The sequence below is a fragment of the Zalophus californianus genome, chromosome 2 (genome assembly GCF_009762305.2).
Source record: "Zalophus californianus isolate mZalCal1 chromosome 2, mZalCal1.pri.v2, whole genome shotgun sequence".
NCBI classification, from domain to species: domain Eukaryota; kingdom Metazoa; phylum Chordata; class Mammalia; order Carnivora; family Otariidae; genus Zalophus; species Zalophus californianus.
This window is the reverse complement of record NC_045596.1, coordinates 64,198,665-64,222,501: the sequence shown is the minus strand read 5'-3', so window position 1 is coordinate 64,222,501 and position 23,837 is coordinate 64,198,665. Positions and strand designations below refer to the sequence as shown.

The 23,837-nt window shown below is 35.0% G+C and overlaps 1 protein-coding gene across 4 annotated transcripts in view; it reads left to right on the top strand.

Moving 5' to 3' along the window:
* Positions 1 to 19,960, top strand: part of ANTXR2 (ANTXR cell adhesion molecule 2) — a 149,799-nt gene extending 129,839 nt beyond the window's left edge. For all 4 annotated transcript variants that reach the window (XR_004819907.1, XM_035726045.1, XM_035726044.1 and 1 more), the window contains one exon: positions 14,877 to 19,960. Coding sequence is in view for 3 of the 4 variants with exons in the window: in XM_035726045.1 (XP_035581938.1) it covers positions 14,877 to 14,915 (39 nt within the window). In the remaining variant the exon portion in view is untranslated. The remainder of the gene's footprint in view (positions 1 to 14,876) is intronic.
* Positions 19,961 to 23,837: the final 3,877 nt, after the last annotated feature.

The following is a 23,837-nucleotide window of genomic DNA, read 5'->3' as shown; positions in this document are numbered from 1 at the left end:
ATTAACTGGGCACTGATTTAATGTTTTACTACTTCATGGTATGTTTACATGTGGCTAGGCTGCTCAAAATGACTACGTCCTGCTTGTCAAAACATGTGATGATTTAGATCTAAGAATCATAATGGACTTACAAGATATGCTTTTATCTCTCTCTTCTCTGTTGGTGGTTTCAAGCATGAAACAAGACCTCACTTTCTACCATCTGCTCTCCATTTAAAAACTGACATCAAGTTCAGTTCCTCTCTGATGCCTACTTGTTTCCCAGCTTAGAACAATTCTATCCTGCAGTTCAGCCATCTCCCTATTATGCCTAGCCATTGGGTTGGCATATAGGAAATGGGAAATCTAGGATGGCTTCAATATTCATGTCTCAAAATAAGCCAGGAAGACTTTTGTCCATGGAATGATGGCCACTATTGCTTCATTACAAGTCAGTTAGTAGAAACTGAAGTACAGTTTTATAGTTTTGTGTTTCTAGGTTTAGACAAGTGAACCATTGTATTTTATTTTATAGCTTGCTAATCATTCTGTTGTTAGATTGAACTATCTCAATATTCATATGGATAGCGATGTCAATTATATATTTCAGAAAGATATTAGCTGCATAGATCAAATTTAATATTTCAAACCCAGTAACTATGAACTCAGCAAATACTGTTAAGCACTTAAACTGTAGGGTGAACACTGTGTTAGGCATTTGCAAAATGGTGGGAAAAAACATCATGGAGCTTGGGGTGTAGGAAAGAAGATGAAGCTTAAACAAATACTTAGATTTGTTTGTTAAAAATAAATTAGGAGGGCTGTTATAGTGCTGAACAAACTCTGCTATCATCCAGAGTCTCTGTTTTTTTGCAGTAGGGTAAGACACTGGGCTAATGATATTATTTTGGTTTAGAAAATCATTTTGGCTTAGACAATCAGAATTTGTTTTTCTAAGCTAACTGAACATTGTATATTCACCTCAGTATATCTATATCTCTTCCTATCATTCTGTCATCTATCATCTGTCTATCATCTATCTGTCATTCTATCATCTGTCATCTATCATCTATCATCTATCATCTATCTATCATTCTATCATGTCATCTATCATCTATCATCTATCTATCTATCATCTATCATCTGTCTATCATCTATCATTCTATCATCTACATCTATCTATCATCTATCTATCATTCTATCATCTATCATCTATCGTCTATCATCATTCTATCATCTATCATCTATCTATCATTCTATCTATCATCTATCTATCATTCTATCGTCTATCATCTATCATTCTATCATCTATCATCTATCTATCATCTGTCATTCTGTCATCTATCATCTATCTATCATCTATCTATCATTCTATCATCTATCATCTATCTATCATCTATCTATCTATCATTCTATCATCTGTCATCTGTTTTGCACAAATACTAGATCCAATACTTGTAGATAGACCTAAACTCTAGTTTCTAGTTCTGGGATTTATGTTGAGTAATTACATATAGACAATCATACGGAGATTAAATAATCAAAATCAATCACTTTTTGTTATTTGGCTCTTCAGTGTACATATCTTCAGCTTTTTTGAGTTCTGTGGACCAAGAAGCAAACCGTTCTTTGTATGTAGAAGAACCTTATTACACACGAGTAAGTTATTAGTAGTTGGAAACAGTATCACATCAAATCATGTTTATTTACTTACTTGATGCATCTGAATGCTTTTATGTGTGTAAGTGTTTAAACTTTGAAAGTTTATTCTTTCTTTTTGGGGAAATTATGTTGGAGTAATTTATCTCTAGAGATGGTTTAGTATTTCCACAATTATTTTAAGAACCAGTCTTGTTAGTCGATATGTTATTTAGACAAGGAATGCCTGTATTGATTAAGGGGCAAAATTAATGCATGTTTAGTTTCTTTTCAAACTGTGAGCAAGGGATTCCTATTAATGCCATCTCACCCATCAGTGAAGTGACATCTGGGTCACAGTGTTATCTATCTTTACAGTATAAATCCCTTTGGCTATATTTGAAAACTGTCTGCACATAAAAGCTGGGATAGACTTCATGCTGTTATCAGCCTAATTTTAGTATATACAATTTAGTATATACAATTTAAGGTGCTGCTTGAAGTTTTGTTCTCTATGGTATAAATTTAGTAATAAATGTAGTCATTTGGCTGCTGTGCTAGCAGTCTGGATGTAGAAGTATAATATGAAGAATTTTAATCCACATTACTTATTATAGAAAAGCATATATCATTTCATTTCTAAATAGTAGTCTCTAATAAATAAGCAAAATTAAATCCTGACTTTGGGGATTTGGGATGTCTTCTCATTAGATATAAAAATGACTTCAGCTGTTTAAAATTGTTTTTCCAACATGTGATAAAAAGTAAAGCATAAATTTGTTGCTCAAAAATTGAACACATACATATGTCTTCTATTAGGACTGAATGCGTGGAATGAATTCACTAAATACTTGCCATGCTGAAAGAAAACAATATCCAGTAACTAATTTTCCAGCTAAGCTGATAGGTGGATTTTTTCATAAAAATTTTTTATTTATAATCTTCTAGAAAGTAATCTATAATTGTCCTTTACAATGAAGATTTGAAAGCTGTACATTTCTATAAAGTATCTTTAATTGATATTATCCATACACTATCAATTTAAAAACTTAAAGTTTTCTTTGAAAAATCCTTAGTTTCAAATTAGCTGGGAATTTAGCTGACAAATTAACCAAAGAACTGTGAATTTTCTTAATTCTTTTAAGAGAGCTAAAACAAATCTGTGTGATTCAAATGCAGGTTGAAATCATCAACATATTTTTATTATTATTTTTTGAGTGAGACAACATAAATCTGTTTCAGGGTCACAAAAGTGAGGATTTAATTCTTAGAAACTTTGCTAGAGATACATCACTGCATCTCTAGGGTCATATACATTAGGAAAATCTCTCAATGAATATTTTTCAGTGCTAATGATGTATATGTAAGTATTCAGGATTTCTCTTAAATGTGCCAAAAGCAGTTTGATAAGACAAATGAATTTTCTCAATGCCTAATTTCCTAGGAAAAATTACATGAATTGCTTGTAAAAGTTTTGCTCTGATATTAACATAAAATTTTAAGTCTAGAAATACTCTAATGAAAATTAGTATTTTCATGCAGCATTCTTCCACACTGAATAAATTAATTTATTCTATTTCTCACCTAATTAAACAGTAGTGATGTAATATGGCTTCCATTTGGACTTTTTTAAACATTTTCCTAAATGCATAATTCAAATATGGATTGAGTTTGCAATTAGCCATTATTTGATATAATGATGGGAATTTGAGTTCTTTATTTTGATATTGTCTGTTGAGTGTGTGTTTGTGTGTGTGTGTGTGTGTGTGTGTGTGTGTGTGTAAGAGAAGGAGGGAGAGAAGGAAGAAGGGAAGGAGAATATTTTGGCACATGTGAGTCTTAAGTTTGAAAAGTAACTCATTTAACAGTTTAACTCAATCTACTGTAAAAGAGATGAGAGGATCCAGATGTTAACTCTGTATAATTAGTAACTTTGCTTTTTGTTTTTTTATTTTTTTAAAGATTTTATTTATTTATTTGAGAGAGAGGGAGAGGGAAATCATGAGCAGGGGGGGAGGGGTAAAGGGAGAAGCAGACTCCCTGCTGAGCAGGGAGCCCGAAGTGGGACTCAGTCCCTGGGCCCTGGGATCATGACCTGAGCCGAAGGCTGATGCTTAACCGACAGAGCCACCCAGGTGCTCCAGTAACTGCTTTTTAAAAGGAGGATTTGTAGCAGTTACCCCTACAGGGCTTTGCATGATAGAGTCTCTGCTTCCTCTCTGACTTCATCATCCACTTTCTCCATTGCTCAATCTGTTTCTGCCACACTCAGTTACTTTCCTATAGATATGCCAAAGATGCTTTCATCCCAGGGTCTTTGCACTTGGTTTCTCTAACAGGATTATTCTTCCCCAGGTAGTCCCAGTTTCATTGACTTCCTTTGAATCTCTGCTCAAGAGCTACCTTGAACACTTTTTATATAATTAGAACTCCTCCAGCCCTGGTTCCCAACACACACTCATATATACTGATACTTTGTACCCCCTTACTCTGATTCAGATTTGCATTTTTCTTTGCCATGGATTATTCCTAAGTGGTGCTGTGCACTTTATAATGCATTGCATCAATTGTTCTACTATTTGGTATGCCCAGATAGATCAGAGAAAGCAGGTGGTAAAAGCCTGATCCATCATATTGATTATTATATATTTTTGACATGGCCCACATTAATGTTTCATAAATTTATTTTATTTTGGCATAAAATGTCCCAGAATCATCTTTTGCATTTTCTGTTTTAAAACAGGAATAACCTGTTCAACTCTAAAGGACTCTAGATGTTTTTAGTAGATAATGGTATTTAGAGAACACATTTTGGATATTAGGGGTGCTAATTGTTGTGGACTGTCATTGCTTCTAAGCATTTCAGTACATAAAGCTAGAAAATTAAATAGTTTTGAAAAAATCATGAATTTATGGTATATTTTCAATTCCAATTTAGTATTAAGAGATTTTACTAAATATTTTAAAATTTGTACTTGTATCACCTTTCTCTTAAGTTGGTCTTAATACCTTCAAAGTACTTACTTATTGATCTAACCTATTATATACATAGCTACAAATTAATAATAAAATAGTATTAGTAAAATTAAGATTGATGAATGAAACAAAACATTTCTTTGCTGCTGTATTTATCCTTGGATTATATTCTATTATTGATTTACAGGCAAAATACTGTTTTAGTCACTTGAAATAATTTTTTTCTGTGTATAGTTCTGTATCCAATTCATTTGTTTCAGTTTGTTTCCAGTTCTTACATCTCTATATTTCATTTCTATTTGTTCTGTCCATTTTTTTTTGAAGACTATTTATTTATTTATTTGACAGAGAGAGACACAGCGAGAGAGGGAACACAAGCAGGGGGAGTGGGAGAGGGAGAAACAGGCTTCCCGCTGAGCAGGGAGCCCGATGCGGGGCTCGGTCCCAGGACCCTGGGATCACGACCTGAGCCAAAGGCAGACACTCAATGACTGAGCCACCCAGGTGCCCCTGTTCTGTCCATTCCTTATTCTGTTTCTCCTTCTCTGCTCTCTTTTGGTTTAACATAGTAATTTTTTGTAATCCATTTCTTGTCCTCTCTTTCTTAGCTATATTTTTGTGCAATTTTTTTGTGGTTGCTCTAGAAATAACAATATGCTTTTTGAACTTTTCACAATTTACTATCAAATAATATAGTAGTTTAAGAACAATATATAAACATTACAGGGGCCTAATCCCCATTTCCTTCTCTAACTCTATGTGCTTTTGTTGTCATATATTTTAATTCTACGTATGTTAGGAATTCCATAATACGATATTTTTGTTTCAAGTAATCAATAGTGTCATAAAGAAATTTTATTTCTTTTATATATTTGTATTTATTGTTTATTTACATATTTACTCCTCTTTTTCTCTTTATTTCCTCTTGCAAATGTAGGCTTCCATCTAATGTCTTATCTTTTCGTTTCAATAACTTTTAGCACTTATTATTGTTGAAGTCTGTTGCAGGTAAATTATGTCAGGTTTTGCTTATCTTAAAAATGTTTCTATTTTGCTTACATTTTTTTTCTTTTTTTAGATTTGTTTTTTTAAAAAAATTCTAGTTAGTTAACGTATATGGTAATATTGGTTTCAAGTGTAGAATTTAGTGATTCATCACTTATATATAACACCCAGTCCTCATCACAGAAAGTGCCCTCCTCATCACCCATTTAGCCCATCCCCTGCCCACCTCCCCTCCATCAACCCTCAGTTTGTTCTTTATAGTTGAGAGTCGCTTATGGTTTGCTCTCTCTTCCCCCCCTTCCCTTATGTTTATCTGTTTTGTTTCTTAAATTCCACATGAGTGAAGTCATATGGTATTTGTCTTTCTCTGTCTTATTTCACTTAGCATAGTACACTCTAGCTCCATCCACATTGTTGCAAATTATTTGCCTACATTCTTGAAGGGTATTTTCCCTGAATATGGAAATTTAGGTTGACTTCCCTTTCCCCGCCCCATATAGCATTTCAGAGGAAGTTCATTGTCTTGTGTTGTCCATTGTTGCTGATAGAAAGTTGGCTGTCCTGCTTAGGAGTGTTTTCTCTATATATAATGTCTGGGGGAAGGTGATGAGGGACAGAGAGGAATGTTTTTATGATATTCTTTGGTTTTCATACCTTTTACTGTATGTTCCCTGATATGTTTTTTTGTGTATTTATCCTGCTTGAGGGTCACTAAGTTTCAGTGATCTGTAGGTTTATGCCTTTCATCAATTCTAGGAAGTTCTCAGCCATTATTTTTTCAAGTCTTTCTTCTCCATTATTTCTCCTTTACTTCTAGGACACCCATTATTCATTAACCCATTAGATATAGCCCCACTAGTCTCAGATTCTCTTTAGTTATTTTTTTCTTTTTTTCAATTTGAACAATTCCTATTCCCCTACCTTCAAGTTCAGTGAGCTTCTCTTCTGCTATATGTCTATTTTTATATGAATCAAAAACATTATTCTTTTTTTTAAAAGATTTATTTGAGAGACAGAGAGTGTGCACACGGTGAGGGGGAGCGGACAGAGGGAGAGGGCTATAAAACCTCAAGCAGACTCTGTGCTGAGCATGGAGCCTGATGTGGGGCTTGATCTCACGACCCTGAGATCATGACGTGAGCCAAAATCAAAAGTCACACACTCAACTGACTGCACCACCCAGGTGACCCAGAAAAACATTATTCTGATATTACATTTTCCTCTCTAACTTTTCCATTTCATTCTTATTTATAGTTTCTGCTGAAATTTACCATATTTTTATGCATGCTACCTTTCTCACTAGACTTTTTAATATCTTTATCATAGTTATTTTAAGGTTTGTATCTATTAACTGCAGATTTGCCCATATTGACTGTGTTTTCCATTGATTATGGGCCATAATTTCCTGCTTCTGGTGTGTACCACAATTTGTTATTTTATGCTCGTCATTGTACATAAAAATAGACTAGATAATATTTACCTCTAGAAACATATATATCACTTCCTCTGTCGTGTTGCTAATCTGTAGCTGAGCTGGATCACAGTTTGTTGCCTTCTTAGTTATTTTTAGTTCACTCTTGGCTTAAAAATTTTTGAGGTCAGGGTCAGGGATTTCTTTTCATCAGAGCTCTCTTCCTCTCTCTTCCTCTCTGCTTTATAGTCCACCTGTGAGCTTTTTTGGTTGCAGGGGAGTTGTCTTTGCTCTCCAGCTGCTAGTATCCCATCCCCTCACTCACAACCTCCACCACTTTCTATAGCTTAAAAGACCAGCTTCCATATTGATTTCTGCCTACGGCCTTTGGCCAATGTCTTGCACTCTCAAAAGGCCTCATTAACCTCGGAGGGATTTTTCTCAGTTCTCCTGTTCCCAGGTTTCAGCAGGCTGCTGCCTTATCATTTTAAAAGGCCCTGGGTCCCTCAGGGTTATTTTTCTCAGTCCTCTCATTCCCCAAACCTTTAGTGAGCTGTTTCCTTTCCCTTGGGGAAGATCCCTTTGGAGAGGGAAATATTTCTCTTCCGTCCTGACTTTCTCCCAGCTTTCAATTGACTACTTCCGTGTTCTCAGGGAAAACCTCACATATTATGGAGGGATCTCTCTCAGCTTTCCTGCCATATCCTCAATTTTTGGCAGCATTCTTACTTGCTCTTAGTGAAGGCTATTTTAGTTCATAGGGACTTCTTTTCTATTAAATATTTTTTTGAAAATGTAAAATATTTATGATTGCATTTGATAGCATATAACAAGATCCATTAAAAGATCTCATTTACATCCTTATCCACTCCACCCTGGGGCCCCCTTCCACCTATCAGTAACTGTTTTTATTTTCAAGGCAAATATTGGCCTTTTATTTCCATTTGAAAATATAAGTATGTATCAATTCTAGTGTATTTTTCTTCTTCATAACATAAAATATAGCATAATATATATACTATATGCAGCTTGATTTTTTTTTCCATTAATAAATCCTGGCCATTATTCCACAATAGTATATAGAGATCTCCCTCATTCTTTTTAACGGCTGTATATGATTTATAATACTCAATTATCTATCTGTATCTTATAGTTTATTCATCTTGTCTATTACTGATGGCTATTTGGATCATTTTCAGTCTTTTGTTACATACCCATAATGTTACACTGTGCATGTACAGAATTTATATACTGTTTTTCTGTAGCTTGAAGTTATATTTTTGAGTTTTTTTTTTTTTTACTGTTGGTTTAAGACCTAAGATACAATTAGTACTCTAATTGAGATTAGAAAGTGGAAAATTATTCCTACATTACTTATGAGGTACCCAACTAAAAGAATATATAGAATTCTGATTTTACATATATAATTTTTTTGGGTATCTACTTCCCATTAAAATGTATCATGAGGCCCAAGAAGGTATTGCCAACAATGTTTTTGGAAAACTGTCAAAATTGTATGTATATATATATATATACAAGCAATAACTTTGAAGGGTCAATTTCATATCTTATTATGAGATATGGATTAGATATTTTATTAACTTCAACTATACGCCTGAATCTCAAGAAAAACTGGGAGACCAACCTGAATATTTACAAAGTAAATGTTAACAGTATATGTAGAGTCACTAAAATTTTGCAGGTGCCATAATAGAATGAAAAGGGGAGAAAACCATTTGAAAGTAAATTTGTCAAGCAAACTCAGCACTTGACTTCATGACATCTACTGAATATCCATATGGTGTGTGGTCTCTGCCGTAATATGGGGCATTTATAGGTTGAGCTTCCATTGCAAGAGTATGTGGAATTTATATTTCAACGCAAAATCTTGCACTTTTATTTTGAGCAGAGGATATACAGATTATCTCATATTCTATATATGTTCTATATATATTCTATATGTATATATATAATTGTATGTGTTTATATATAAATTGCTCTCTCTCTATATATAGCTCATATATAGATAGATCTCTATCACATATATATGAGAAAGAGAGAAAGATGATAGTATGTGCCCTCTCTTCAGTCTTGTACCTTCAGTTGCTGCAGAAAATCTCCACCCAAAGAACCTGTTGTGTCCTCAACTCGGCATTCTTTCCTGATAATTATGATTTCCTGGACCTCTTGAATTGTTTTATGTCTATTTCTATATGTATCTGTGCTTTCTATACAATTTTAAATTTGAATCACTGTTTACAGTTGCACAGAGCATGAAGGTTTAGTAAATTCTTTTTAGAAGTGGATATATAAATAAATCAGCTATCTGTGTTTGAAAAGTCTAAACTAAAGTGCAGTTGTATGCTTCAGCTTGTCAGTGGATATTTATGAGATGAGCATAACACTATAACAGTTATAGCAGTGAAATATATCCTGTGCAGATAGCTAGTAAAGGAGTTCACAAGCGTTAATACCCACAGAATTTTAATGCTCAAGAAATGGGAAACGAGGCACTTGCTCTGGCTAACACTACTATTACTGGCTACAGTGAAAATGAATGGGTGAAATCAGTTTTCAAAGATTGTAACAGAGTTGGGGTCTACATACTTAACCAACAGCAAATATGTCAGTTTCTACTGTTACCTTGTTTTCATCTCTTGTTAGAGCAGTAACAGCACTAGACAATTTTATTTTGGGTATCAATTTCCTACTTCTATGTATGATGAGACCCAAGAAAAGGTATTGCCAACAAGAATTTCTGGAGAAATGTCAATGAACTTCTTAGCTACTTGTTAAATGCCTGAAAAATCACTTAAGTGAAGTTAAAGCTGACAGATTCTAATTGTGAATTTAGACTTTGTTATGACCAAAGTTTTATTTGTGATTTATCCTTAATACCTTTTGTTCCTTCTTAGGCTGAGGGAAAGTGGGTAATGGAGTAAAGCCTCTGCACAGAGCTCTACTCTAAGAGATGAATTGATACGTTAATACATTTCAAGTTTATAAAGAATGAATCATATTATGCTTATTTTTTTTAGAAGCCAAAGAAAACAAAGTGAAGCTTTCAATCATTTGACCTAGGGTATTTATTCTTATAGAAGAACTTTTGGGATTTTGTGAAGAATATTTTTAATATGCTTGCATGTATAAACTTCAAGTTCATATTAATTATCTAAGTTAACTCAGATTAAGTTCAAATTAATCATCATTTGACATCAGCTATCTGCAGAGTACTTCATTAAGTCCCACCAGAATAAGAAAAGGCAACAAAAAGGGAAGTAGACATGATATTATCTTTTCATATAAGATAGAATTTGAGGTAATTCATTTGTTGGAGGGTTTTGAAGGTTTAGCTCAATATGGAGTCTTCATGAATAAGAAAGTTGAGATTTAAGAAAGAAATATGTATTAGTTTGCATTTACTTATAGCTTGTCTGCTTCTAAAGAAGTCTTGAGAAAAAAACCTACCATAAAACTTCAGAATAAAAATAAAGAATTATGGGCAGAAGTCAAGATATAAGTCAAGATACCAGAAAGTGAACATTAAGGGTGGTAATAACTTCTAGAACATCATGTGCCTGAGCTTTTTGGAAGCCAACTCACAAAGAGAAAGGCTGAATCATGGTTGCCATTATATAATATAAAGGAAGCACATAAACTTACCAGAAGTGATAAGCTTTTTTCTAGCTAGCTCTAAATTTCAATAATTGATCCCTTAATATCTGTGTCCTCAGTAGCAATTTTCCAAAATATAAAATTCTCTTTATATGACCACAAGTCATTTGGGCTTTTCATGTGACCAAAAGTTGAAGGAATGGTGTCATAGATCTAGATCTAAGAAGGCCTTTCTAAAGAAAAGTAAAGAAACCAAGTCCAGGTATGTAAATTGTTTACTGGTGAACATAGGCATGAAAATCTTGAATAATAGTTATTAAAATACATTTTTAATACAAACATAAACAAAATCTTATAGTGAATTACAGTTTTAAAGTTAGGTGAGGGTGGAGTTATTTGAGCCAAATGAGGATTGAGAGGCTTGCATTGTGCCTGCTCATTCCCTCCCTGTGCATCATGCCAGCCATAGTAACCCCTGAGGCACCTTTGTAGAACCCACGGGTCTTCGTGGACTTCAGTATGAAAAAAACCTGACCTAGAGAGATGGCTAGTATTTCACTTAGAACTTCCCTCTTGAAGATAGTTTTGCCAACTGATCTGGAGAGAAAGAATTCCAAAGTTATCACGATTAGTGGCTGAGGTATAAATACTCTACATTATTGATTGAATGGAGAAATATATGTTCTAGATACCAGGGATATGGTTAGAAAGATTGATGTGGTATGAAAATAGAAGAGCTTCCCTATATTCTTATTTAAATCAATCCCAGTCTGCCTAGCACTTGAGATAGGCTGTGTGTGCGTGCGTATGCATACGCACACACACACACACACACACACACATTTTAAAAAATCAGGTTGTTTGTGACCTGAACAAGTGCTTGACCAGGCATTTCATGGAAACTCCCTGAGTTGTATATCATAAGAATGAAAATGCTAACTGTGGATTATAAGATATTTTGATCATTGGCTTGTGTCATACCCATACACTCGAGTAGAATTGCATTCAGATGGGCTCACCCAGGATGTTAAATAAATACAACTCAGAGACGAGTAAACACATTGATCTATGGGAACATGGAATGCTGAAACACTTGGGCACAGTTGGTTGTTGGGAGTGACCTCAAGAATGAGTAGTTGACAGATTCCTCTGGGAATAAGATCCCTGATGGAATACTGAATAAAAATTCCCTTCTGGCCACTAGTTTCTTTTTTTCTTAATTATTCAATTTTTATCTTTTCCTCTTTAGGGCTACTCTCTTCCAGTTTCTCTATATTTTCTTCTCTCCTTTTCCACGGCTGTATTTTTCTCCTTTGTAATCCTTTTTTGCTTTCAAATTTATACTTATTCTGTCTTCCTGTTTTTGAGGTCCAGTCATTATTTCTTCATTTATATGTTTATCATCCATCTCTTCATTTGTTTCTAAGTATTTATTATGAGTGTGCTCTATGTTAGGCACTGCAATGACATAGAGGGGGTATGGATAATAAGTACCTATTTTTTATTGAGAGTTTACTAAGTGCCAGGTAGTGTACAAAGTGCTCTCTGCATATTAATAGATTCAATCTTTATAGCAGTCCTAAGAATAGATCGAATTTTTATTCCTAATGAGGAAACTGAGACACACAGCAGTAAATGAGTTGCCTATCGTCACACAGTTAACAAGTGGCAGAGCTGCAATCCATAACTAGGGCTTTGGAACCCTTAGACTTAATCACTCTTAGCTGTCTTTTTAGATATTCAAGCAGACAATTATGGCATAATGTGGTTTGGCTGTAGTGGAGATGCTATGGGAACTTTGAGGGAAAGAGCCCCATGACTGGGAGAACAGGGTAATGCTTAACAGAGAAAGTAACTCTTGAACATAACTCCTCCAAGTTACCATATTTTAGATTTCTATAAAATAAAAATACACCTCCACATTATCAGCACTTGACAAAAAGTGGAAAACACCAAGTCCTTGATTAGGAGGGGAAAAAGTATTTATTTATTTATTTATTTATTTTGTTAATGGGTGTGTGTTAAAACACAGGAGAGTATGTGCATTTAACAGGTGTTTTTAGTACTTGCATCAGTAGATGTTTGACAGCTGATGATCAGTACTTAATCCCAAAGTTTGGAAGAGTGGAGGTGAGGACCTCAGAGTCAAAATCAATAGGGTTTTCTTCATTTGAGTTTCTATGTCTATAATTAAACCATATCAAATGAAATGAAAAATAATTATGTCTGGCATAATTTAGGCATTGAAGTGATTTTAAGAATTTAAGTGAACTATGAATCTCATTTTTTAAAACTATCCAATTGCTTAAAGTAGGTGAATCCAAGTCACTAAGATTAATCTGGTGTGTAGAACAAAAGTGGTCAGAGAAGGAGCCCTATATCTACATCTAGTTAATTAGTGATCGCACTCAAGTAAAAGTAGAGATTCATGATAACTTCTTTTCAAAATCATGCAGAAGAGAGAAAACTTTTACTTTTTTGGTCCATAAATACACAAGAAAAGGATGTCATTAATTCATATCTTTGCTGCCATAATATAATTATTCATGTATTTGTTGGATTCTCGAAAGACTCCAGAAGATATTTTTAATGTTCATCACTGTTTTCGTAGGCATAGTTCAGATCTATTTCTTATTGCATATATAGTTACACTATTGTGGCTTAGAAGCACCGTTTTATTGCTTTGCTCAAATATTTATTAATTATGTCATTTTTCCTACCTGTCTCCCCTGAAAAAAAATGTTGAGAGAAGGGATATGTAATGAAAATAACATTTTTAATGTTTCCATGGTTTTTGGTGTCATACTTAGCTAATCTGGAGAAGAGCATTTTTTCACTTAGTATTCATTCTAAAGATCTTGTTTGAAGGTTCTAGACAGTACAAAAATATAGTCTGAGTGCATGACCTATGACCATTGCATTACCAAGGATTTTGACCTCATTCTCAGGTGGCCTTCTCTATGCTTTTCTCACACTCCCTTTTGCACAGATATTATTTGTAGACATCAGGTACAAAGTAATAAAATTGATAATTGTAATAATGTTGCCTCCAAATTATTTAGAGGATGTATAATTTGGTGAATGTCTCTGCCTTTTAGGCAAAAGTTAATGGAAACTAGTTTGCTTTTCTCTTCATTAATTTCTGAAATATCCAAATTTATAGAGCAGACATTTTTGACAGGAAAATGCACCAAAACCCTTTTTGATGTTCCAGGCTTTCTTCTCCAACAATATTTGTTGTTTCTTTTAATATTCCCATGTATTGGATATTTAAAACAAACTTATTGTTCACGTTCAGAGAGAGATAAAGAGAAGTTCTAAAATCTGAAATTAGAGAGCAGATATTAGGACAAATAGGAAAATCTCAATAAGATGATAATCCTTTCCCTAAATTGGAAAGCAGTATGCTAACTTTTGGCCTGTTGAGAAATCTGGATGTGATTTATGCAGTACCGGGTATCAGCAGGGTCATACCAAGGAGAGGGAAAGAGGAGATCCTTTATCAATAATTGAAAACTTTGTTTTCAAATAATTCTTGGATTATTTACAATGACATATGAAACAACGTGTCCTTGTAACCTTTCTTGAAGTGCTGAAGGAGTTGGAATGACAAAGTCTCTTTAAAAATATGGAATGCAAATGAATAGTCACCATTTGGAGAGGCCACATAATGATGGTGTGTAGTTGTGCACAGAGAGATGGTCAACCACAGAGGCCAAATTTTCTAAGTCTTTTGCAAAAGCCAGTTATAAAATGCAATCACAAAGAGATGACATCTCTTCCTTCTCTCCCTGACTCCTGATCCTCAGCCTCTTACTACTTCTCAAGTGCATTCCTCATGTATACATTTTAGAAGCACCAGTTTTATATCAGTTTTAAAAGCACCAGATTGCATAAAGGAATACTTTCATTTAAATCCATTATAGAAGGAAACATAGGGTTTGGCTTCGATATTTTTATTGCTAAGATAGTAATGCTGCACTTTAAATAGCAATAACATAGTTCTATTTTACATAGAGTTTTTTCCACTCTTATTTTACCATCCCATTGTATAGATGAACTTTGCTGTGGAAAAGATCTGAATGAATCACCATGCTTTGACCCAAGGGGAAAAACATGACTTCGTGGTTCATCTTAACATTGACCTCTTCTTGCGTAATCATTTACTATATCATGGTAGAAAAACTAGGTATCTTTATGCTTTTTTGTAATTGCTTTAATATTTCAATAATGATTTCTTTTTCTTTTCTAGGGCCGGTGCATAAACTTCTCCCGAGTTCCATCTCAGTAAACGGAAAGCAGGAAGACCAAGAAGGTATGAAGATACATCTTCGCACTGCTGATTTCCAACCAAATGAAAAAAAAAAAAAATAAGTGCATTTCAGAAGTTTTTGGAAGAACAGCTTTCTTCCTCTCTGCCTTCTGCTTTGCTTGCACCAGACATTTTTAAATACTTGTTCTGCCATCTACATGAGAGTTGATGAAACCCAGTGGTAACTCATGATTCATGACATTGAAAATAAAGACTTGTGTTAATCTACATGCTATGGTTTATACAAGAAAGTTTGTTGGAATGTGGAGAGGAGGAAAAGCAAAAACAACAGCATGAAGATGATATCGAAACAGGGACCACAGTACAACTGGCCGTGACGGATCTGTAATGGAGAGAGGAGTGCTTTACATGGAAACATGGCACTTGCGTTTTTACATCACAAGATGGTCCGCCACAGGCGAGTATGAAATTTCCCACCAGGCCAAGCAAAGACAGGAGTCCCTTGCCTTATAGCTATGTCAGATCACAAAATCCTCCCAAGTCCCCTATCACAGTGTGCCTTACGGGAAGCTTCTGACTGGAAAATCTTGTCATTCTAACACTGAAAGTGCACACGCATGACAAAATGTAGACAGGATGCCTCAAGGTATCGGTAGCAAGCAAGATTTTGCCCTTTAGTTTTTGAAGACACCTTTCTTTCATTATGCACTCAGGAAAAGAAGAAAATTAATAGAGCGTTATTCCACAGGAAGACAGCCTCTAACCAGAGATCTTGAGTGGAGTTTGAGGGACTTGTGCTTTGAGAACTCGTCCCTGGGAGTGGTCGATTTACCGCACTCTCTATGTTTAGGGTTTAGTAGTGCATAAAGCATTAATATCTGTAAACATAACGGGAGTTTGTTTTGCTTTTAATTTAAAGGAAGCGGTAACCACAAAGCTTCTGCTCAGGGTTTTTCCTTCCTCCAAGTCTCCAAGGGCTCTTCAGCGTCACAAGCCAGCAACTCTCTTTGCATGAAAATTTCAAAGTTTAATTAATATAATTAAAGGCAACAGCAAGCAGCAGCCTGTGAAGATTTTGCTCATCTTTTTTATGCCTTTTGACATTGAATGACCTATTACTGTATGCGCATTACTTGGATTTTGAGAGGCACTCTACCTTGGTTATGATTCAGTAGAGAAAAAAAGACCTCCTCTCATCAGTTTATAAATTAAATTTTCAGGAGGTTCGACCACCACAAAACATCGAAATGTATGTATTATAATTTTTTAGGAAAACCACCATCGTGTCACGTCGACGAAGCCAAATTATGTTAGCGTGAGCGGAAACACTGTGGGGGAGGAAGAAGGCAGCAGCTGAAGAAAAAAGCTCAAATGATCTAGTCACTTTCGATACTGTACTTCAGATGCGAAATGGATATTCGACTCGAAACCTGACAAAGCGCGCCTGCTTTGATGTGAACTGGTATAGACAATGACCAGTGGCTGGGTCAGTGGGATGTCTCTCTGTGAGCACAAAGTCTTATCAAATGACACTAAAAATAAGTTCAACAACCATCACATTGGAAAGGAGAAGGCGAACATTTAATGTTTGGTGGGCATGTGAGTGCACAAGATGGAAAGAGCGATTTGGATCGTCCCGGTATAATTACCCCCATTGTGCTCTTAATGGAAATTTCAGAGGACGGGAGCGATTCTGTTGGTTGGTGTCTAGATTTGTGGCACGGCTCCAAGAAGCCTTACTCACACAAATATATATATACATGCATATCCTCTAGCTTGAATCATTTGCTCAAGTTTATTTATGTCACTGGCTGGCTGGATCCAAAGTCATGTGTCTACATATTCATAAATAAAATTTTACCTGTGCCTCTGCTACCATTTTATTTAAGCCCACATAAACTCAAGCTTGGTTTGGCTAAATATATAATTGTCCTGGTTAGTTTCAGGACAGAATTATATTCGTTCCAAGATGTCACTTATGGTCACAAATGATAATATTGGCATTAATTATCCATGTGTGTAAGTGCAACTTGGAAGACTGATATACACCCAATGAGTTCTCATAGACCTTTGTTCTACATTTGCATCTGGGACAGCATGTATTGCTGTTTTCTTAAATTGGCACTTCATTTCTGATCTGTGCACACCCATAAATGGTATTTAAGAGCTTCTACAGAAGCTAAGGCTGTTTCTTTGGTAGTCACCTGGAATTTATCTACTATTGTATGGCATTTGTATGGCATTTAGATTTTGCCACATGAGCAATGTGAGTAGACCTCTGTCCTTAAAGGACAAAATAGGTTTCTGTAGATTGTAATTTAAATGGGTTTCCAGTTCTAATGCCACTATGAAGAGCTCTCAGTGAAGAGAGAGAGGCAATGGTCTATATGTAGACTTAAAAAGTACCATTCATAAAGTTCGAAGACAGATGGAATCTCGTTACACTTAAAGATATGAACCAGATCTATGCTGTTTTCTCTCATTTTATCATCTAGCACATAGAAGAATTTGCTTTGAAAGAGTGCTATTTACTCACCAAAGAATTAAATCAAAAACCTCTATACCTTTTGAGCAGGAAAATAAAAGGTTAGAATAAAGCCATTTCTTTAAGTTTAATATCATTTTTAATATTTTATAGAGAGAAGTAGTTCCTGTTTAATTTTCTGGACATAATGTCAGTCAAGATCTACTCTGTGTATAAACGAGGAAGTCTTTATCCATAATCCATTTGTGTTGCATAAGGTTGCAACAACAATTAAGTGGGAAATGATTCCTAACTTATGTGTCTACTCTGCCTGGAAAGAAAGTTTTGAAGGCATCTATATATATTTCATAACAATGTCTGTTCTTTATGGATTTGATCCATAAATATTTATCTATCTGAAAACTTTGATACTTGGAATGTTTTCCTTAAAGCATTTGGTGCTCCAAGAAAAAACATTTGGTGCTAAGAGTTGCAGCACTGATGTCTTTCCCCAAGTTAATTCTATTTTAAAAATTTATATTTCCTTCCCAATGAGATGCAGGGTAAAATTTGAGACCCTCCATTAAGTAGGGAACAGCATCTGTCACCTATAGTTAATTCTTATTTTAACAAAAATATAGAAGGTTTAAACCTCCTATATTTCAAATTGTTTGAGAAATGATTTGCTTATATTCCCCCTGAACTTTATTCGAACCATTTTAAGTCATAAATTATTCAATATTTGTTTTTCTAATAAATCCTGACTGCATATAAGATCTGGGTGTCTCTGTGAAGTTAATAACTTTACTACCTAAATATCACTGACCATTGTTTACTGCTCAGAGGCAATTTATTAGTTTAGTTTTAAAATCAAAACACTGTCTCTATTATGGCCAAAAGGTATTTAAAACATTTTTTGATCAGTTTCCATACATCATTTTTGAATTTAAGAGGCAAAATATAATTAGACCACATGTACAAGTATTGGAAAGCACTGTAGTTTCCTCCTCATGGCAAAGCCTGTGCTTAACTTTTATTAGGTTTTGGACAGCATCACATTACTTTAGGAAGTTTATTAGTGTTGTATTACTAAAAAAAATTTTGGTGGGTATATAATTCAGGAGAGAAATATATACATTCTTTATTCTAATATGAAAGGAAATATATAATCTAGAATCAGAATAACTGGTACATTTGTCATATGTTTAAAGAAAGAAAGGGGCAGGTGAGGCTAGCGAATGTCTGTTTGCAGGTAATGAAGTTGAGTACCGCCATGTATTTTGGTCTTGGGGCTAGATCAGTACTTTGCCTAGTGAATTTCTGTGGCATATTTCTGAGAACACTTTAATTTTGGTATATTCCTATACTTGCTAGGATATAATTCAGTCAAATTGACCAAAGGAAAAAAATTTTGAGAACTCATAATGCAGCAAGCCCTGTGCTGTTTTTTTTTTAAATATACTTTATTTTTGCGCTCTTCTGCCAAAAGAAAATGCTGATTAAAAGTACACAAATATGCAAATTTATATTAAAATGTGCTTGTTCAGATTATAAGACCTATATTAAGGTAATGTGGGGTGGGTGTGTGTGTGTGAGAGAGAGAGAGAGAGAAAGTGATGTGCTACATAGGCTCTTAGCTTAGGAAACAGGTGATGAATGGCCTAGCCCATAGAGCTAGCTGCTCTTAACTTGCTGAAATTGAACTGATCAGCTTCTCAACCATAGGCTAGAGATGGACTGGAGATAATCTCAAGTTCCTTCCAGCTCTGACAACATTTCTGTGAATATAGTTGTATTGGAGGTTTTAGTATTTATGTATTTCATATTTTTGATGACTGGCCTCATTTGGAGAGCACAACAATATTAGCTCTGTAAACTGCCATTTAGTTACCAGAAAGACACTGAACCATAGTACATAATTTTATAATCAGCCATAATAGAGTAATTTCTCATTTAATTTCTTACAACTGGAATTTGTCAAAGAGGCAACTGATAATAAAATTCATATCTGATGAAATCTCTGAAATGAGTAAAAAATACTGGGAAGTGTATCTGTGTATTTCACTCTGACTTTACAGTCCTAGCAGGTGTCTCAAAGGCATATGTAAAGATGTATAGAAATTGTTACAATATACTTATGCTACCAATTTTAATGATGAGGTACTTTGTACACTGCAGAAAGTTAAATTATTAAACCCTTCTTTTCCTTAGTCAAAATTAGAAAACAGTCTTAATTGACAGTAACTATGCCATGTTCCCCATAGGAAGTATTCAAAATGGCAAACATTTTACTGAGTAATTTGAATACTACTTAGAATATGTAGTATGTTAGAATTGCTAAACTTTGACAAAGTTACCATTGTTTTATTGTAGGAGAAAACTCTGGAAGTAAGAATTAAAAAAAAAAAAGGATGCTTCACATTGTCTCCTAATCACTATAAAGTTATTTGTTTTAGGTGAATTATATTTGCAAGATTGTAAATGCCAGTGGATAATCCAAAATAAATTGTAAAATTTATTAAAGTGTACACTTAAGTAAATCTCAATTTGGTTAGAAACATCACGTGTTAATCTTGTAGAATATATACTATCCAAAAGATTTGCATTGTCTTTATGTACTAAAAGGCAAGGTGATTCAACAATTTAGATGCAAAACAAAGGAACTGAGAGCTTCCAAAGTCATAGATAATAGAAAAAAGAAATTGTTACATCATGAGCTAAAGTAGAAGCAATTGTAAACCTCTAGCCATGATTTTGTATTCCACCGTCTGATTTGTGTAAGTAACTGGGGAAAGAAAAACTCAATATAAAATAAGATTGACTAGTTCTAGCAGATGACACCTGTAAATAGAATTTTTACCAGTTGAAATTCTGATGTGAAATGAGATGATTATCATTATCACACTAAAGTCTTCTTTTGAGTTCTTTTTTTAACATCCTATAATCCTAAAAGTCTCTGTTAATTAAATAGAGCAATGACAGACCTTCATCTTTAAATATTTTGTTTGTGTGAGGCTGTCACATGGAAAGAAAGATTATATTTTAAACAATATGTTCAAGTGTAAAAAATCTTCAGCAAATTCTTAATGTTTAAAAAAATGGGAAAAAGTTCCAGGACTTTTGTAATTAATATCATGGGATTCTTCATAAGGACCTGAATATCTCAGAAAGATTGAAAAGATTTTAAATACATTTTTAAAAAAGGATGTCAAAGACTATATTCAGTGTGTTTTATCAATATTCAGTGTGTTTTATCTCATTTTAAAGGGTATTAGTATGATTAGAATAATAAAGCACAACACTAAAAACAAAAGAAAATCACAATGACATAACTGTTTGTTCTGTCATTGTTTGTCATATCTGTATTCCTGCCACCATCCAGAAAGCACTGAAATGATGTATTTATATCAATGATGTTAAAAATTTAATTCAAATGATAAAGACCAGTTCACAAGTAGTTTCAAAATTATTAAATCTATTGAACTGGTAAAGATAGTATAATTATCAAATTATTTCTTCTAATCATGTATAAAATGGAAGGGATTAGTGTGCTTCAAAAGATTTCCCTCAACTCTTCAAAAATCAGTCCAATAATCTCGACCCAAGGTCATTATGCATATGTTTATAATTTCTAACTTTGAAAAAATGTTCTTGGTATCAATTGAGAAGAGAGGGCTTGTATTACACTTCTGAGGCTTCTATCACAAATTACCACAAACTTAGTGGCTTAAAACAACACAAACTTCATCTCTTGAAGGTCTGGGGGTCAGAAGTCCAAAATCCATTTCAATGAGCTAAAAGTTCCGCAGCATCAGTTCCTTCTGGAGGCTCTGAGAGGATTTGTTTCCTTGTCTTGTTCAGCTTCTGGTGGCCCCTGTAACCCTTGGCTTGTGGCCCCTTCTTCCATCTGCAAAATGTATTATTCCAACCTCTGCTACAAGCATCACATCCCCTTTTGTTTTTCTGGTTTCTTTTCTCAAAATCCTTCCCATAATCATATCTACAGAGTCCCTTTGCCATGAATGGTAACAGTCACAGGTTCTGGGGATTAGAACATGGATATCTTGTGAGGGTATTATTCAGCCCATCACAAAGATTAGAATGATTTACCTTTCATTAAGTATTTCCCTCGTGTCTAACACCCTAAGAAAATACAAGTTGAGTTCAACTGTCTCCATTAAATCCTTGCCTGCCCATATTCTTTAGATCTTGTCATCACACAAGTGATTTTGTTTTTGAGGAATTTCATTTGTCCCCATTCTACTGCTTCATATTTTACTTGAAATTTTTCTCAGAAAAGGAAAAATGCCAGAGGACAAATTCTTGGAAGACTTTTTGCCAGATGATAAACCTCGCACAAGGCTGAAAAGCATATGGGCAATTTTTTGTTGCCTCTGGAGAATTTACCTGGCCTATCTGCCCAAGCCCAGAAGTTAACCCAGATTTAGTCCCTGTGATACTTTATGCTGTCCTACTGAAGATCTATTTAGAAAGTATAGAAATACCACTAGAGACAAAGGACAAAAATAAGTTGATGTGGCTAACATCAGCAGTATACATGTAAAATGAACTTGAGAAACAGTTCTTAAATTACTGTATTAACTATTTTGCGCTAAATTATGTGGCATTCCACATGGTACACCCTGTATTTATATAGGTCATTGATTACAATCTTACTTCTCATACATTATATATAATATATGTATATTATGTATATAATATATGTATATTTATGTATGTATATATAAATCAAACCATATTATATATATAATATATATATAAAATAGTTATCTGTTGAATTTTCGGTTGTGAAACATATGTTCTACAGTGACATTGGATACATTCCACAGCCGAAAATTCAACAGATAACTATTGAATGCCTACTGCGGGCCAGACAATGTGTGGCTCACCAGGGAAGTGGTATAATGAATCAGCTGAGCTTCCCTTATAGGGGAGAAGAAAATACTTCCCATGAAGAGTTAACAAGTGGGATGAGTATTTTAAATGTGCAAGTTCTGTGGTTGCAAATAATGATGACTTTAACTGGGTTGCAGGTTGCAGGGAAAAACTGGAAGAAGCAAGAACTTTGAAGGGTAAGGACACAAAGGGAGAAGGAAAGAAGAATGTTGTAGACAGTGGAGAAGCATGCCCTAGAGTTAATAGAAACTTAGGCTGTCTGTGACAACCCAGAGATAAGAATTACCGATTAGAGAGCCAAGAAGGGTGGCAAAAGATGGCTCAGGGTGGTTTAGGAAGGGATCAGGAGGCATAGGACCCTGTTCACTCTTTTTTACTGTATCTTCAGGTTGGAAAGAAGTCGTTCAGCAGGTGTCAGAGGTCTATAGTATGAAAGCAAGATCAGCAGGTTGACATTTTGAAGCAGAGATTAGGGAGGGGACCATAAAGGAAAGGGTGTATCATAGATACTTTGGCATCTCTCCTCAAACCCTACATCCCTGTGCACTGTCTGGATAGTACATTTCTGAGCTTGTCATACCTCCTTGAATTATGGGAGCATTTGTTTTCTACTGCCTCAGTTAAAACCTACCTCTCAGTTTTAAACAGATGCCATATGTTTAAAGTTAGAACTAGTCATTCTTGCTTCACACTTGTATTTTTCTCTATTACTTTTAAAGATCCAAAAAGAGTACTACTATTTTGAATAATTTGGCCCACAGTACTGCCTCCCCCCCACATCCCATGTCTATGGGACTTCTCTGCCCTGTGCCGAGGTCTCTGGGGTCTGACCCCCACCTTGTCTCTTGTTGCCATGCTACATTCTTCAGCCTTACCCCCATATTAGCGAGGGGTGCCCTGTAAATGCTTGTGCAACCCTTTCCACAGTCACAGCAAGTCCGGCCCAGAAGACCTAGTGATTACACTCATGAGGATGTCACTCCTATCAAATTAGCCTTCACTTTTGGGGCTTCCGCTGCAACGGGGACAAAAAGACTCCCATGTTAATGTTATGTTATAATTTATTAAACAGTCACCATTCTTGGTGCTGGGGAAACAGCGAAGAGCGACAAGATCGTGGCCCTCGTGGATTTCACGTTCAAGTGGGGAACTAGAAAATAAACAATGGGACTTCTAGAGATGCTCTTGTAAAGTGTCCAATATGTAGTACGTGCCAGATGCACTGTGAAGGAAATAAAGCAGGAGGAGATACAAACTGAGTGGAAAGGGGTTTGCAGTTGAGGTGGTCAGGGAAGTTATCTCTGAGGGGATGAGAAGTCCAGGTAGAGGGAAGAGCACATTCCCAGTGGCTGAGGCGGAAAGGAGCTTGGTAAGAACAAGATGGTGAATGAGAAGGGCAGAGGGGTTGAGAGAGAGTGTCTGTGATAGGAGAAGAAGCTAAGGTAGCAGGAAGCAGAGCTCGTAGGGCTCCCAAGACCCTGTAAGGAGATGAGACGACACTGTTACCATGGTAGGAAGCCAGCTCCTGGAGGAGTTGAGCAGGACAGTGATACGTTCTG